General features: G+C 43.2%; 1 protein-coding gene across 4 annotated transcripts in view; it reads right to left on the bottom strand.

Moving 5' to 3' along the window:
• The window catches only part of ARHGAP44 (Rho GTPase activating protein 44), a 119,858-nt gene that overhangs the window by 37,958 nt on the left and 64,057 nt on the right, over nt 1-17,843 (bottom strand). For all 4 annotated transcript variants that reach the window (XM_070479127.1, XM_070479129.1, XM_070479130.1 and 1 more), the window contains exons 2-5: nt 11,321-11,360; nt 10,849-10,953; nt 3,896-3,972; nt 712-823 (exon numbers count right to left, since the gene is read on the bottom strand). In XM_070479127.1, the coding sequence (XP_070335228.1) occupies nt 712-823; nt 3,896-3,972; nt 10,849-10,953; nt 11,321-11,360 (334 nt within the window). The remainder of the gene's footprint in view (nt 1-711; nt 824-3,895; nt 3,973-10,848; nt 10,954-11,320; nt 11,361-17,843) is intronic.

Here is a 17,843-nt window from a genome sequence, read left to right as displayed (position 1 = left end):
ATATCCAAGAATAGGGGCTTGTGAATAGGGGCTGCTGTTCATCTTTTAAATTTTTTTAATTGAAGTACAGTTGATTTACAATGTTGTGTTAATTATGGCTGAACAGCAAAGTGATTCACTTACACATATACATACATACATATATACAGTTTTAAAAATATTCCTGTCCATTACGGTTTATAACAGGAGCTTGGATTTAGTTCTCTGTGCCATAGAGAAGGACTTTGTTGTTTATCCATCCTATATACACTAGCTTGTATGCTAATCCCAAACTCCCAATCCATCCTTCCTATATCCCCTCCCCCTTGGCAACCACCAGTCTGCTCTCTGAAAGGAGTCTGTCTCTGTTTCACGGATAGGTTCATTTGTGTCCTATTTGAGATTCCACTGTCATTTCACAGAAGCCTGGAGATAGGTGGAGGGCAGGGAGGAAGATGGGGCGGAGACCCTGCGCGGGATGAAGTGATGCCACCAGCCTTGGAGTTTCACCCTCAAGAACGGCACAGGTGGGAGAAGGGGACAGCCTTCAGCTCCAAGGGCTCCCGGGCTGGGGCACCCCCTGCAGCTGGGTAGTAACGCTCCCCAGTGAGACACTGTGTCACAGAGTGGGTGAGGGGCAGAAACAACCCTGAGGCTGGAGCCAAGGGACCCTAGGGACCACCACTCTGCCCACCCCAATCATATGGGCCCAGTCTCGCTCCCACTTCTGACCTCGGCCAGCAAGAACAGCGGCTCGATCACATCCCTCTCAACCTGCAGTTCAAAATGAATCAGCTCCTGAGCCAGCTTGTCCTCTGTCTCGCCGCAGAGTTTCAGCATCTTCCTGCAACAGAAGGGGAGGAAAACCATCCTGAGCACTCTGTGGAGAAAGACGTGACCCCTGTCCTAATGTGGTCACCTGCCAGCCAGGTAAACACCCTTGAGAAAAACTTGCTTCATACAGTTTTGTTTCTGAAACTGTCCACTTTCTAAAGGATGTTGAGTACCTACTATGTGTCTGGACTAAAAGGGGGTCTGTGGGGAATTAAGAGAGATATAGAGGGGCTTCCCTGGGGCAGTCCAGTGGTTGAGACTTTGCCTTCCAATGCAGGGGGCCAGGGTTTGCTCCCTGGTTGGGGAACTAAGATCCTGTATGCTGCAACGAAAGATCCTGTGTGCTGCAACCAAGACCTGGCAAGGCCAAATAAATATTTAAAAGGAAGAAAAAAAAAAAAAGAAGCTCTTTCCTCTTACCCTGTTTGCCTACAGTGAAAGTGAAAGTCACTCAGTCGAGTCCAACTCTTTGTGACCCCATGGACTATACAGTCCATGGAATTCTCCAGGCCAGAATACTGGAGTGGGTAGCCGTTCCCTTCTCCAGAGGATCTTCCCAACCCAAGGATCGAACCCAGGTCTCCCCCATTGCAGGCGGATTCTTTACCAGTGAGCCACAAGGGAAGTCCAAGAATACTGGAGTGGGTAGCCTATCCCTTCTTCAGCAGGTCTTCCTGACCAGGAATCAAACCAGGGTCTCCTGCACTGCAGGCAGATTCTTTACCAACTGAACTATGAGGGAAGCCCTAAAAGCAGGATATGAATCTGTAAAGGGGTCCCCCTCCCATCTCTACCAGATGCTAATCACCAGAGACAATTCCAGACCCTTATCAGCCCAGAGAAGGCCCCAGTGGACTCCACATTACAAACTTTACTAACTCTTATCTTCTACTAGTTCCCCATATATTTACCTTCCCACAATTTGCTGCCCTAGAGACTAACATTTCTTTGTCTTGTCCCATCTTTAAAAAATCACTGCTTTTTTGTTAAAAATGCTACATAGGACCAAGTTCAAGCCACCCCTTTGAGTTCCTCATCACTGAGTTCTCCCATGTGTTTGATAATCAAACATGTATGCTTCTTCTCTTATTCATCTGTCCTCTGTCAACTTTATTTGTAGGGTCTGTGAAAGAGCCTAAGATGGGAAGAGGGAAAAAGAATTTCTTCATCCTCTCCAGCACATTCACTTTGTTGTTTGTTGTTGTTCAGTCACTCAGTCGTGTCTGACTCTTTGCAACCCCATGGACTGCAGCACGCCAGGCTTCCCTGTCCTTCACTACCTCCAGGAATTGCTCAAACTCATGTCCATCAAGTCGGTGATGCCATCCAATCACCTTATCCTCTGTTGCCCCCTTCTCCTCCTGCCTTCAATCTTTCCCAGCATTTGCATTTCATTCTTTCCTTCTGGACATAATCTGCATCACACCACCTTAACTAGTTTTTCAGTGAGAACATGCAAATAGTAATTCCTCTAAATCTGTGCCTGAAGATACCCTATTTTCCTCTTATTCCTTAAGATTTTTAAAAAATGTTTGCTTATGTGGCTGTCAGGTCTTATTGTGGCGCACGTTGGCTCAGGAGCTGCAACGCGTGGGCTTTGCTGGCCCATGCCATGTGGGATCTCAGTTCCCCAGCCAGGGGTGGAACTCACTGTTCCCTGCATTACAAGGAGGCTTCTTAACCACTGGACCACCAGGGAAGTCCCTTCCCCTTATTCCTGAATGACCATTTAGTCCATCACTGAATCTAGATTTCTCACATTTTTCACTCACTACTTGAAGATATTCCTCCCTTATTTCCTGGCATTTATTTTGGCTCACAGTCAGTTATCAGTCTAAGTGCCCTTGTATACGTACTTGGTGACTGAACAACAAGCTTTCTCTGCTCGACTTTAAGCCTCTCTTTTGTGTCAGTGGTGTGTGGTTTTACAATGGCGTGTCCAGGGATGGATTTCTTTTTGTGGATCTCTATCAGGACTATTTGTGCTCCTTAAATCTGAAGACTCATGCTTTTCTTCAAATCTAGAAAAGGAAAATTCAACCATAAACTTACCCTTCTATTTTCTTCTTCAGGAGCAACTACTACACATTACTGCTCTATATTTATAACCTGCCGCTTGAGTTTCTCCACTTAATGTTGCCTGCATCTCTAGTGCTTCTATTGGGTCGGCCAAAACTTTCATTCAGGATTTTCTGTAAGCTCCTACAGGAAAACCCAAAGGAACTATACTTTATTCTGGTCATTCTTGTGGCAACTCTAGATCTGTTTTCAAGGTCGCTAGTTTCCATATCTGTGTGCAACTTCCAGTCTCTCTCAAGTAAGTTTTTAAAGTATAATAAATATAATTTGAAGTTTTAAAAGTTCTATTTGGTTTTCTTTGATCCTGCCTCTTCTTCCTTCCCCCCCGGTCACATATTATTTCATTTTCCTTCCTGTCAAGAATTTTTCTGTTTATTAAATTTTTAAATTTCATTTTAGACGTAATTACTGTCCATTTCCTTTCATGCCATCCCAGTAATTTTAGCTCTTAGGGTCCAATTCTCCCATCAGCTGTGCCTGCTGACCCTCTCTCATGGTGCTCCTATTTTTAGCTTGTTTTTATTGTGAGCTCAAAATCAGCAAGGGTTGTTCTTCTGGGAATCCTATAAGTTCTGACATCTGACACAGAGAGATTTCATATTTGCTTCTGCTGGGGCCCAAGGGATTTTGAGGGCTCTTCAACCATTTTTTTTTCTTTTTTTCTTTTTTGACCATGCCTCATGGCATGCAGGGTCTTGGTTCCCCAACCGGGGATCAAACCTACACCCCCTGCAGTGGAAGCATGCAGTCCTAACCACTGGACCGCCAGGAAAGGCCCTCCAGTTTTATGTTGGTTTCTCCCCTTGGGAGCTGCCTCCTGCGCAGACACTACGACTCCGGGGCCCGGGGGCTCAATTTCTCACCGGCCGCCGTCCCTTCTCCCCCATCCAGCCCCCAGCCAGGCTGCAGTGTATGCAGTGCCTTGCTGCGATGTGCACGTCCCCTCTTTAAGGACGGGGACTTTCCCAGATTTGGCACGAACCCAAGCATGGTATCTCCTTACCCAAGAAGTGTGTCATCTCCCAGGATAGCTGACCCTTCCATCAGACACTGAGCCAGTGTTGTCAAAGGCAATTTTTTCTGAAAAGGGAAGAAAGAATGTGGTGATGCAAATGACTTCAACAGTCACCCACTTGTATGAAAATAGTGAGAAGTCAAATACTTGCCTAGATACTCTGTTAGCTAAGAAACAAACCGACTTTAAAATATGTATAAAACCTAAAAGTTCAGAGGATACAAAGGTGGGTTAGATTCAGAGATGTCAAAATTCGGAAAATTAAAACAAAATCTGCTAATTTGGAAAATAAGGCTAAGGTTTACATGCTGCATTTTAAAATCTAGTAGGATAGCAACAGGGAAAAAAAGGAGACTTCAAAATTATGCTAAAGACTTGAGCCATGCTTTAATTAGAAATCAATCTCTTTCTTAAGAAGTATATTAGCCCTAATTTATAAACAAGGCAGCTTATGATCAAGACAGACAGAAAATGTTCACCTAGAATTACAATGCAAACAAAGTAATCATCAAAATAAGGCAGACTGCAAAGAAGATATAAAATGGCCAATAAGCACATGAAAAGATGCTCAACATCATTAGTCATTAAGAAAACCAAATGAAAGCTGCAATGAGATACCACCTCACCCCCACTAGGATGGCCATCATAATATTAATAACATATATTCTTGGATACATAAAATAAATATTGGTGAGCATGTGGAGAAATTGGAACCTTCATGCTTTGCCGGAAGAGATGTAAAACGGTCCAGCACTGGGGAAAAGTTTGGCAGTATTTCAATAAGTTAAACAAAATTACCATATGGCCCGGCAATTCCACTCTTGGGTATGTACCCAAAATACTCTGAGACAGATGGCTGAATAAAAACATGCATGATGTGAAGAGTGGCCCAACGCACAATAGCCAAAAGGTAGAAACAGCACCAATGTCCATCAACGGGTGAGTAAAGAAACACAATGCCGTCTATCCACGCAAAGGAACTACTACACAGCCGTAAAAAGAGAATGAAGTCCTGACACAGGCTACAATGTGGATGAACCCTGAAGGCATCGCCAGACAAAATGGGCACATGATGTATGATTCTACTTATATGAGATCTCCAGAATAAACAAATCCATAGGGATAGGAGCTAGATTTGTGGTTAGGAGATGAGGGGGAAACTCCAATACTTTGGCCACGTGATGTGAAGAACTGACTCATTTGAAAAGACCCTGATACTGGGAGAGATTGAAAGGAGGAGGAGAAGGGGACAACAGAGGATGAGATGGTTGGATGGCGTCACCGACTCAATGGACATGAGTTTGAGTAAACTATGGGAGTTGGTGATGGACAGGGAGGCCTGGCGTGCTGCAGTTCATGAGGCTGCAAAGAGTCAGACACGACTCTTCAGTCGGAGCTACTGAACTGAACTGAAGAGCTGCGGGGGAGGGGGATTAATTGATGACTATGGGGTTTCCTTTTGGGAGACGGAAATGCTCTGGAAGTAGATCATGGTGGTAGCTGCACAATACTGTCCCTGCACTAAATGTCACTGAGTTGTACTCCTTAAAATAGTTAAAATGGTAAGTTTTATGATATGTGGTAAGCGAGGGAGAGAGAGGAGGAGGGAGGCAGAAAGGCAGAATGATCTATGATCACAGAATGATACATCTTCCCTCCTTACTAAGTGTGGACAAGCCCTGTCCTTCCTGAGCCTAAACCATCCAGCACATGCTGAGAACAACAAGGTGAGAACCACCAGATCTCCCTAGATCTTCCGGTCCACACGGCCACACAGACCCCCTCCCATCCCACAGCCTTTGCCCCAGGACCCAGAGACCCTCAGCTGTCACTTACTTCCTCCCCAGAGTGAAAGGGGTGCCTACCTACCTCGGTACCACAGCTGTGATGACTGAGACCAGACGCTGCTTTCACGGAGTTTACATCCCAGGGCCGGGAGACAAATACTAAACACAGACACTATGAAGGAGACTGTTTCGAGAGTTGGAAGTGCTGTGCGGGCAACAGGAAGCAGGACAATAGGTAGAGTGGGCAGCTGTGGCGAGGGAGCGGTGATGAGAAAAGACCCTCCCCCCAGAGAGGGTACCTTTAGGAAGCACCCTGAAGAGAGAGAAAGTCAGCCAAGCCTCCAGATGACCTGGGACAGAACATGCCAGGCAGAGGAATGGCAGGTGCAAAGGTCCAGAGGTGGGCTACCTGGACCGCTCAGCATCCATCCCCAGGAGACCAGCATGACTGGAGCTACGTGAGCGAAGGGGGAGCAGTCAGGGAGGAGGCGGAGGCTAGACTGTGCATGTCTTCATCAGCCAGAGGCAGGCACTGGAGTTGGATTCTAGGGGGCCTGGGGACCACTGGGGGCTTGTTAAAGAACAAAATGATATGTTAAAAATAACTCAGTTCTGAAACATGAAACTGGATGATGTGAGAGAGGAACCAAGATGAAGGTAGATTTTTAGGAATCTGGTTTGAACATCCCCAGGAGAGCGACAGGCTCCAGGTATCTCCAGGGAAAAATCGCAGGAGACAGGTCAACCCCAAGAATGGGATGGAGTTCCTGGGGCTCCAGGAGGAGGAGAGACCAGGACACATGAGAGATTATTGCTCTCCAGCCCAGGAAAACCCAGGATACCCTGGATGGGTGCAAGCCACAGTCGCCTCCCTGCCCTCAGAGAGGACATCTAACTTCCGTGAATGGGGTGCCTACCTACCCAGGTACCACTTCCCGGTTAGACGCCTTTCACTTGAGGAATAATCCTGCTAACTCACCATTTCACATAAAATGAGGCATTCTTCTGGGTAAAAATGAGACCAGGCAACCAAGAACTAAAACATCCAAACTTAAACACCACTTTCTATCTGTCCTACAAAGCTATTGGGTCCAGGTTTCCAGAGATTTAATTAAAGGCACAGGAACAGTATCTTTGGAGAGAATCTGCTCCCCCCTCCCCCGCCACCATTCAAATGAAGTTACTTAAAGCACATTTTAGAGAAAAGTCTAAAATGGTTAAAAAAGAAAAGAAAGAAAAGCAGAAAGTCTTCTTCCATCCTTAACCCTCAGCCACTTGGTTCCTGACTCCAGAAATCATGACAGTGATCAGTTTTCTGTGTCTCCTTCCGTAAGTATTCTAAGAAGATCCAATGATGTATGGGAGTGTGTGTCCATTTTTAATGGACGCATTTTTCCCCTCACACTGTCAGCACACGATATACCCAACCCTACACTTCAATTTTCCTTTTCACATAGAGATATCGTTCATGTCATTTCCTATCAAGACACAGACAGAACTGTCTCATCCTGTTTTTTTTTCTTTTAATGGCTACACAGATCATTGAATGATGATGACAATATTTAAACAAGTCCTGTACTGATGGTGTAATGGTCACAAGACAGGGTCTGTGCCTGTGGACCGAGTGATACTCCTAAGAAAGGATTTGCTGTGGAGGAGACACTGAGGGCCTTGTGAGCACATGGATTTCAAGGGCATCAGGGTTAAAGGGGTAAAACCTCAATTAGTGAGTTTTTGCTTGTATAGATGCTGTAAGAGTCCAGAAACAAGAGAAGAAAAGAATCAAGAAATTAAAAGGAAGCTACCAAAAGAAAGAAAAGGAAGAAATGGGTTATACCTTCATGTCAAAAATGAGACAGTGACAATCTATAATCAAAGGTAGGTGAATAGAAGAAGTTAATGGACTTCAACTCACAACAGACTCCAAATCACTTCTATTCCTAAAGACATTTTCTAAGACAAAAGGAAAAGCTGAGGGTTCAGTAGACACAGGGCACCATGCTGGTTAATCTACCCTAATGCCTACCTGTTCCTGAGATATTACTTGCTCTTTTCCCCACCTTCTGCTCGCCCTCACTTCACTTAGAAAGATATTGAGACTTCGAAGGATCCAACTGCCCATGTGTCTAGAAAAGCCACCATTCTCTGGCTGACAAAGATCCAGGCTGAAAGAACCACACACTATTCCAGGGACTACTGGGTTAGTCGCTCAGTTGTGTCCAACTCTTTGTGACCCCATGGACTGTAGCCCACCAGGCTCCTCTGTCCATGGAATTCTCCAGGCAAGAATACTGGAGAGGGTTGTCAATCTCTTCTCCAGGAGATCTTCCTGACCCAGGGATCAAAACTGCATCTCTTTTGTCTCCTGCATTGTAGGCGGAATCTTTACCGTCTGAACCACCAGGGACCATTAGTGCCCATGTAAGAGATCTTAGCAAGCTTCATCCTGACCAGTGGCTTTCCAGGTCAAAGGGAAGCTGTTAGAATATACCTCCTCCTGATTCTGGAGTGCCAAGAGATGCTTAAGAGTTAAAGAAGGGGACACAGAATGTTCCAGGGTTTGCAAGCAGTCGATCTGACTTGTCTGAGATGACTGTTCTCTCCAAAATTATCTTGGGCAGAAGCAGCACAGTTTGTAGAATGACTCAGAGACAAAAAGTCTCATTCTAATATCCACCCTGCTTCCCAAACATACGCACACACGCTCACACACAGCCCCATCTCGGAGAATTGCTGTCTACTATCCTCTCATCCAGGCACACTTGTTCCCTGGGGATCAGCAGTTCTCAGGGGAGATTCTGGACCAACAACGGGGCCATAATAACAGCAGCTTCTGTTTCTTTACTATGTAGTTTAACTACAGGTCAAGCACTGTGCTAAGCATTTACATGAATGATCTCGTGGAATTCTCAAACAACCCTACTAGGTAGGGATTCACTGTTACTACGATTTTCCAAGTGAAGAAACCAAGGCTTATAGAGGTAACCAACTTGCTCTCTGTCAGGCAAAATTTGGAAACAGCAGAGCTGGGCTTCAAGCTCAGAGAGTCATATCCCAGCACTTGAACTCAGAACCATCAACCTAAATTGCTTCTGTAAAGAACAGCAAAGATTTGGGACTTCCCTGGTGGTCCAGTGGTTAAGAATACACCTTCCAATGCAGGGCTTGTAGGTTTGATCTTTGATCAGGGAACTAAGATCCCACATGCCTTGGAGCCAAAAAACCAAAACATAAAACAGAAGCAATGGGTAACAAATTAAATAAAGATTTTGAAAGAAAAGAATAGGAAAGATTCAAATTGGCTCGATGGTGTTGGGCAGGTCCTGTGCCTAAAATACTCACGGGCCATCCAGTCATGACACATCTATTTTTAGCACCGCCTTCACATGGCAGGCCCCATTAGAGGCATTAAGGATGCAGCCGTGATGGGAAGATAAGATTCCTGCTCCCATGGAGCTCACATACCAGGACTGGGAACGGACACAGGAGAAGATGAAGGAGCACAGCGATTTTAGAGAATAACACGTGCTAGGAAGAACGTGGAATCGGGGGATGTGACTGGGGGAGGAAGCAAACACATCAGATGGTGACAGAAGCTGCACCGAGAAGGTGGCCTCTGAGCTGAGAATCAAACAGTCAGATGTTGCTGGCCTGGCTAGGCTGCAGTAGCCAGGACATGGATGCAATCTAAAAGTCCATCAACAGATGATGGATAAAGACGTGGTTCATATATACAAAGGAATACCAAGTGCCATAAAACAGGAAAATAATGACATCTGCAGCACCATGGATAGACCTAGAGTTTATCACTCTAAGGGAAGCCAGACAGGGGAAGACAAATACCATATGCTATCACTTAAATGTGGAATCTAAAAGAGGACACAAATGAACCCATCTAGGAAACAAAAGCAGACTTGTGGACACAGAGAACAGAGGGACGGTTGACAAGGGGGGCGACTGTCAGGCGCCCCTTGCTGAAATCCCCAATACACATCGAATTACTTCCATAGACACTCTGCAAAGCGGTAAACATTTTATTTCTACCACTCATCAGTGCTTCCTGCTGGGAAAGTTAAGAAAGAAGAAACCAGGGCTGGGAGGAGAAAATGGAATGATCGATGGAGCAAGCAGAGTGGTCTGGCCCTGCAGTGTGAGCTGGGAGGACGCATCAGGATAGCCAAGAGAGGCGAAGTCAACAGAGCCGGGGGGCTCAGGGCGACCACCAGGAAGAGACATCAACAAGAACTCCCGGTCAGAGAAAACCAGACAGGCACCAGACATGCTGATTGTCAACTCAAGGAGGAAAGTGACCCCCTAGACTGACCCTCCCCTGGAACAAAGCCAAGTGAACGCTTAAGAATATCTTTTCAGGGGCTTCCCAGGTGGCTCAGTGGTAAAGAACCTGTTTGCCAGTGCAGGAGATGTAGGAGATGCAGGTTAGATCCCTGGGTTGGGAAGATCCCCTGGAGTAGGAAATGGCAACCCAGTATCCTTGCCTGGGAAACCCCATGGACAGAGGAGTCTGGCAGGTGACAGTCCATGAGCCCTCAAAGAGCGACTCGGCACAGTAGGCAAACAAAAAATAAATTAATATTAATAATATATATATTTTTTAATAATAATTTTTTTAAAAGAGTATCTTTTCATCTCTGTTGGATTTGAGGGAGGCGGGGGGGTCAAGACGGAAGTGAACCTTCAGCATCATCCACCCCAAGGACTGTCCAATGGAGCTGCATGATGCAATGCCTTCAGCACTAGTGCAGGTTCTAGACAGAGACCCTGGAGCCCTGTTATGCATCACGTTATCTTTACTGCATCATTGCAGCAAAAATGGTCTTCATAAGAGTCTTTATAGGTCCTTTGTAACCCCCAAAACCACAGTGTCAGTTTTTTCCCACGTGATCTTAAGACACTATGGAGGCAAATGGAATCTGTAGATGAGCAGCAGGGGTAAAGAAAGGTGGCAGCCTCCTCAGCAGTGGGATTTAAGCCCGTCCTGCTCTCCTTGGGGGCTGCCCCAGTCTGGGGAGGACAAGGATGGGGACCACATCTTGGTGAGCGTGGGAGTGCTTCCGGCAGAGGTACGATTCTCAAACACCAGCCGGGCGGTCCACAGGCAAATTCCACCTCCCCCGGGGCCAGGAGGGCACTTACGGAGCGCTTGTCAGCCTCGGCCCCTTGCTGGCCCTGCAGACATGCCGTGAGCTTCTTGTGTGTGCTGTGGGAGACCTGCTTCACCAGCTCCAGCCGCTTCTCTACCTGCGGACAGAGCAGGGGGCGGGGCCCCCGGGTGAGGCGAGGTCAGGGGGGTCGTGGCCTGGATAATCCAGGGACAAGACTGACCCCTGTTTCTGCAGAGACAACGTCCAATGCAGGAGAGAAAAGGAGGGGATCACAGACTTGGAGACACTCTGCTAACCGTGTGGTGAAATGCCTTCATATGTCTCCTGAAAAGTCCCACTGAGACTGCTGTGTACCATGCAGGGTGCTATTGTAAAGAGAAAAAGCTGCATTTCTAAAGGGACTGGGAGAGGAGCAGTGGAGAGTCTGAACATTGGGAAGGGCTCGGCTGTAAAAGGGAAGACGTCTCTGCCATCTACAAGTTACAGGCCAGTGACAATCTTACCTGAAGAAGGTCTTCGCTCAAAACTTCAGTCTTCTCGGCCCTAAAGGGAAAATGGAGACACACATCAGTTAAAAAACAAAAACTAGGAATATGGTCTCATAATTACTCCCCATCCTCTCCACTTATCGAGTGATTCAGTGTTACATCTATGCACATTCTTTCATATTCTTCTCCATTTGTGGTTTATTACAGGATACTGAACACAGTTTCTTGTGATACACAGTAGGACCTTGTTGTCTCTCCTGGATATACTAGCTTGCACCAATAGCAACGATTTCTAACAAGAGAAAATGTAGGCAGCACTGGGATTGACAAGGAACATCAAGTAACCAGCATTTCCAGCAAAAACACAGGCTCTGAGGGGTCTCCTGCTACTGTGTGGAAACCTAGATGAAGCACAACACACACACCTTTTCTGCCTCCAGGCATTCTTTCTTCAATTAATAGAATTAGGTAGGTTCCCTGACCCATTCCCCTTGGTCTCCCCCAAGCAAGCAAACGTGGCAGAGATTGATCAACAGCAAAAACAGAGAAAGCGTTGAGTTGAGTCCTGGTAACAAATGCAAATGTCACCACTGAGATCTGGCCACTAGTACGAGGCACACCCCACCCCCCCCCCCCCACCACCCCAGAAAGTGGACAGCTGAAACCAGAGGTTAACACTTTCGGGGAAGGAACCTGGATGCTGGCTGGAGTGTCCCAACCTGTAAGCAATCCCTGTCTCAGCATTAGAGGAAAATGCAAATCTTCCTGGAGCAAAGCACAAAGAGGCATACTCAAAAAAATCTAAACATAAACTAACCCACAGAAAAGAAAGAAAAAGAACACAAAGCAATTAAAAAAAAAATAGACATAATACAAAAAATTAAATGGCAGGCTTAAGTCTTAACATATTCATAATTATATTAAATGCAAATGGCCTAATAAATATGCCAATTAAAAGACAGAATGACAAGAGTGGACTGAAAGAAATCATGTGGGCCACAAGAATCTCACTTCAAATATGATAAGGGTAGACTGAAGGTAAAAGGACAGGAAAAGATATCATGCAAACATTGATCAAAAGAAAGCAAAAGTGGCAGTATTAATACAGATAAAGTAGATTCAGAGTAAAGAAAATGACCAGAAATATAAAGGAGAATATAGTGATAAAAGCATCAGTCCATAAGAAGATATGGCATCTTGAATGTGTATGCACTAAACTACAAAGCTGCAAAATATGAGAAGGAAAGTACAAATGCATGTAGAGACTTCAATATTTCTTCTCTCAACAACGGACAGACCAGCTAGAAAAAAAACAATCAGCAAGAGTATATATGAACATAATCCCAGGGGCTTCCCTGGTAGCTCAGCCAGCAAAGAATCTGTCTGTAGTGCAGGAGACCCAGTTCAATCCCTGAGTTGGGAAGATCCCCTGGAGAAGGAAACGGCAAGCCACTCCAGTATGGGCTTCCCTGAAAGCTCAGTTGGTAAAGAATCCACCTGCAATGCAGGAGACCCTGGTTCAATTCCTGGGTCTGGAAGATCTGCTGGAGAAGGGATAGGCTACCCACTCCAGTATTCCTGGGATTCCCTTGTGGCTCCTGCCTGCAACGCAGGAGACCTGGGTTCAATCCCTGGGTTAGGGAGGACGGAAAGGCTACCCACTCCAGTGTTCTGGCCTGGAGAATTCCATGGACTGTATAGTCCATGGGGTCACAAACAGTCAGACAAGACTGAGCGACTTTCACTTTTCTTTCATTCCAGTATACTTGCCTGGAAAATCCCATGGACAGAGGAGTCTGGCAGACTATAGTCCATAGGTCACAAGAGTTGGACACAACTTAGAGACTAAACAACAACCACCACAAAAGAATCTGACATTTATATAAGAATACTCCAACCAACATCAGCAGAATATTCTTTTCCAGTACATATACCAAGATACACAACATCTGGGTTCATAACATTATTAGTCTGAAAGAACTGAAATCATATACAGTACATTCTCCTATCACTAACAGAAGGACAAGAAGAAAGTATACAAACACTCAGACACTAAACAGAATGCTTCTAAATAATTCCTGGAACAGAGAAAGTCTCAAAGGAAAAAAACTAACGAACTGAATAAAAATGAAAATGCAATATATCAAAATGGCAGACACAGCCAAAGCAGTACTGGGAGGAAATTTTATAGCACTAAAATCATACATTAGAAAAGAGAAACATTTTCAAATGAGCAACCCCTAATGCAACAACTTATAAAAGAAGACCAAAAATAAGCCCAGAGCAAGCAGAAGGAATGAAATCATAAAGGGCAGAAATAAAGAAGTCTAAAACAAAATAGTAACAGAGAAAACCAAGAAACAAAGAGCTGGTTCTTTGAGAATACAGTTGAAAAAACCTCTAGCACAACTGAAAACAGGAAGAATGAGAAGACAGAATAGGAATGAAACAGGAAATATCACTACAAAATTCTGTAGATTTCAAAAGGATGTCTTTGAACAATTAAACACATACATGTAAATTTGACAAGTTATATGAAATGGACTAATGTACTTAAAAATAAATTACAATACACTCAATATGAAAAAAATAATCTAAATAGCCCTGTAACTATTAAGAAATTAAACCTGTACTATTAAAACTCTTGGAAAAAAATTCAGATCCAGAGACTTCACAAGAGAACTTTACCAAATATTTAAAGAAGAATTAGCACTGATTCTACATAAGCTCTTCCAGAATACAAAAGAGGAGGAAATACTTCCCAATTGATTTTATGAAGCTAGCAGTCCTCTGATACCAAAACCAGACAAAAAACAGTAAAAAAAAAAAAAAAAAAAAACAAAAAATACTAACTATAAACCAGTATTCCTCATGATATAGATGCCTTGATCCAAGTTTGTACTCAACACTCACTCAATATAGTGCTAGAAGTTTTACTTAGGGCAATAAAGGAAATAAAAAACATACAGATATGAAAAAAACAAATTAAAATGTCCCTATTTGCAGATGACATGTTTGTTTATGTAAAAAATACCAAGGAATCTACCAAGAAAAAAAAAATTCCTAGAGCCAATGAATTCAGCAAGGTTACATGACATAAAGTAAACAAAAAAAAATAACTTTTATTTCTATATACTAGCAATAAATATATATTAGGATTAAAAATAAAATACTATTAACAACTGCTTTGAAAAATAAAATACTTAGGTATAAATTTATAAATATATAGGCATAGAAAGTACATGTCAAAAACTATAAAACACATATGAAAGAAATAAAAAATCTACATCAAGGGAGAAATACTGTGTTTGTGGACTGGAACACTCAACATAATAAAGATATCAATATTCACAAAATTAGTTGTGATTAAATACAATCCCAATCAAAATTCCAAAAGGATTTGTTGTAGATACAAACAATCTAAAATTGATACAGAACTGCAAAGGAAGTAGAATATACAAAACAATTTTTAAAAAGAATAAATTCGCAGTACTCATTTCAAGACTTACTATGAAACTAAGTAATCAAAAGAATACGGTAGCGAAAGGATAGAAAAATAGATCAATGGGACAGAATAAGGAAAATGGACCTAGATAGATATAAGCAACTGATTTCTGACAAAGATGTAAAGAGGAAGAAGAGTCTTTTTAACAAACTATGCTGGTACAATTGGACATTCATATCAAAAAATATGAACTTTGTCCTATATATCACATCATATATAAAAATTCATAAAGGTTCACAGACCTAAATACAAAACAAGAGAAACTATAAAAGTTTTGAAGAAAATGAGAAAATATCTTTGACCTTGGGGTTAGGCAATGAATTCTCAGAAATACCAAAAGCATGATCCATAAAAGAAAAAAAAGGATACATTAGACTTCATTTAAATTAAAAGCTTCTGCTCTGTGAAAGGCATGTCTAGAAAATGAAAAGACAATCCACTGAAAGAAGAAATATTTAAATATTTGTAGTTCACATAAAAGAACGGTATCCAGAATATATGCAGAACTCTCAAATTCAACAGTAAAAAAATCCTGTTACAAAATGGGCAAAAATATCCAAACAGAGACTTTTTAAAATTTAATGTTTAGTTGAAGGATAATTGCTTTACAGAATTTTGGAACAGAAACTTTATCAAAGATGAATAAATGGCAAGTAAGCACAAGAAAAATTGTTCAATATCAGTATCCACTAGGAAAATGGAAATTAATACCCAAGTGAGATAACACAATTAATATAACAAAATGACAACAAAAAATGCAAAACCCTGACTATATCAGGTTTTGGAGAAGATGTGGAACAACTGGAATCCTTACACACAGCTAAGGGTGGGGCAAAGGAAGACAGAACAGTCACTAGGGAAAACAGCTTGGTAGTTTTTTATGAACGTGAACATACACTTGCCACATGACCCAGAAATCCCACTCTATAGAAGTGAAATTTATGTTCCCCCCTAAAAAACCCTCATAAGTGTTCATAGACACTTTATGTGTAACAAGCAAACATCCTAAATGTACTTCCTCAGGGTGAGTGGATTAATAACAGAATACACTCAACAATTTGTAAAATACTCAGTCAATCTTAAAGGAAATCAACCTTGAATATCATTGGAAGGACTGATGATGAAGCTCCAATACTTTGGTCACCTGATGTGAAGAGACAACTCAATGGAAAAGATCCCAATGCTGGGAAAAGTGAGTGAAAGCCTCTCAGCTGTGTCCAACTCTTTGCGACCCCATGGACGATACAGTCCATGGAATTCTCCAGGCCCAGAATGTGGAGTGGGTAGCCTTTGCCTTCTCCAGGGGATCTGCCCAACCCAGGGATGAAATCCAGGTCTCCCGCATTGCAGGCGGATTCTTTACCAGCTGAGCCACCAGGAAGGCCAAGAATACTGGGGTGGGGAGCCTATCCCTTCTCCAGGGGATCTTCCCAACCCAGAAACTGAGCCAGGGTCTCCTGCATTGCAGGCAGATTCTTCACCAACTGAGATGTGAGGGAAGCCGAGTGGGAAAGGTTGATGGCAAAAGGAGAAGAGGGCAGCAAAGGATGAGATGGTTAGATAGCATCACCAACTCAACGGACATGTATTTGAGCAAACTCCAGGAGATAGTGAAGGATAAGGAAGCCTGGTGTCCTGCAGTTTACGGGGTTGCAAAGAGTCAGACACAACTTAGCAACTGAACAGCAAACACTCAACAATAAGTAGGAAGGATCTATTGACACAAGTGACCATATGGATAGGTGTTTAAAGACATTATGCTCAGTAAAAAAGGCCACATGTCCTTATCTGGTACTCAAACGAAACATCTTTTAACAGAACAATGCCTATTACAATAATACTTTAGTAAGCACTGTTCCGCTAAAATATTTTCTATTATTTTCTACTGTGTTCACTGTATTAATTTCACTATCACTAATGGGTTCAATTCAGTTCAGTTGCTCAGTCATGTCCGACTCTTTGCAATCCCATGGACTGCAGCACACCAGGCCTCCTTGTCCATCACCAACTCTCAGAGTTTACTCAAACTCATGTCCATTGAGTCGGTGATGCCATCCAACCATCTCATCCTCGGTCGTACCCTTCTCCTGCCTTCAATCCTTCCAGCATCAGGATCTTTTCAAATGAGTCAGTTCTTTGCATCTGGTGGCCAAAGTATTGGAGTTTCAGCTTCAGCATCAGTCCTTCCAATGAGTGCTCAGGATTGACTTCCTTTAGGATGGACTGGTTGGATCTCCTTGCTGTCCAAGGGACTCTCAAGAGTCTTCTCCAAACCACACTTCAAAAGCATCAATTCTTCAGTGCTCAGCTTTCTTTATAGTCCAACTCTCACATTCATACATGACTACTGGAAAAATCATATCTTTGACTAGATGGACCTTTGTTGGCTAAGGTCCTGGTTTTTAATAAGCCAGTTATTATTATTTAATAATAAGTTGTCTCTGGTTTTTAATAAGCTCTCTAGGTTGGTTGTTAACTTTTCTTCCAAGGAGCAAGTGTCTTTTAATATCATGGCTTCAGTCACCATCTGCAGTGATTTTGGAGCGCTCCAAAATAAAGTCCGTCACTGTTTCCACTGTTTCCCCATCTATTTGCCAGGAAGTGTTGGGACCAGATTCCATGATCTTAGTTTTCTGAACATTGAGTTTTAAGCCAACTTGTTCACTCTCCTCTTTCACCTTGAACAAGAGGCTCTTTAATTCTTCTTCATTTTCTGCCATAAGTGTGGTGCCATCTGAATATCTGAGGTTATTGATATTTCTCCCAGGCAATCTTGATTCCAGCCTGTACTTCCTCCAGTCCAGCATTTCACATGATGTAGTCTGCATATAAGTTAAATAAGCCGGGTGACAATATACAGCCTTGATATGCTTCTTTCCCGATTTGGAACCAGTCTGTTGTTCCATGTCCAGTTCTAACTGTTGCTTCCTGACCTGCATATAGATTTCTCAGGAGGCAGGTCAGGTGGTCTGGTATTCCAATCTCTTGAAGAATTTTCCACAGTTCATGATGATCCACACAGCCAAAGGTTTT

Source organism: Odocoileus virginianus, chromosome 17 (assembly GCF_023699985.2).
Source record: "Odocoileus virginianus isolate 20LAN1187 ecotype Illinois chromosome 17, Ovbor_1.2, whole genome shotgun sequence".
Taxonomy (NCBI): Eukaryota; Metazoa; Chordata; class Mammalia; order Artiodactyla; family Cervidae; genus Odocoileus; species Odocoileus virginianus.
This window is presented reverse-complemented; position numbering and strand designations above follow the sequence as displayed.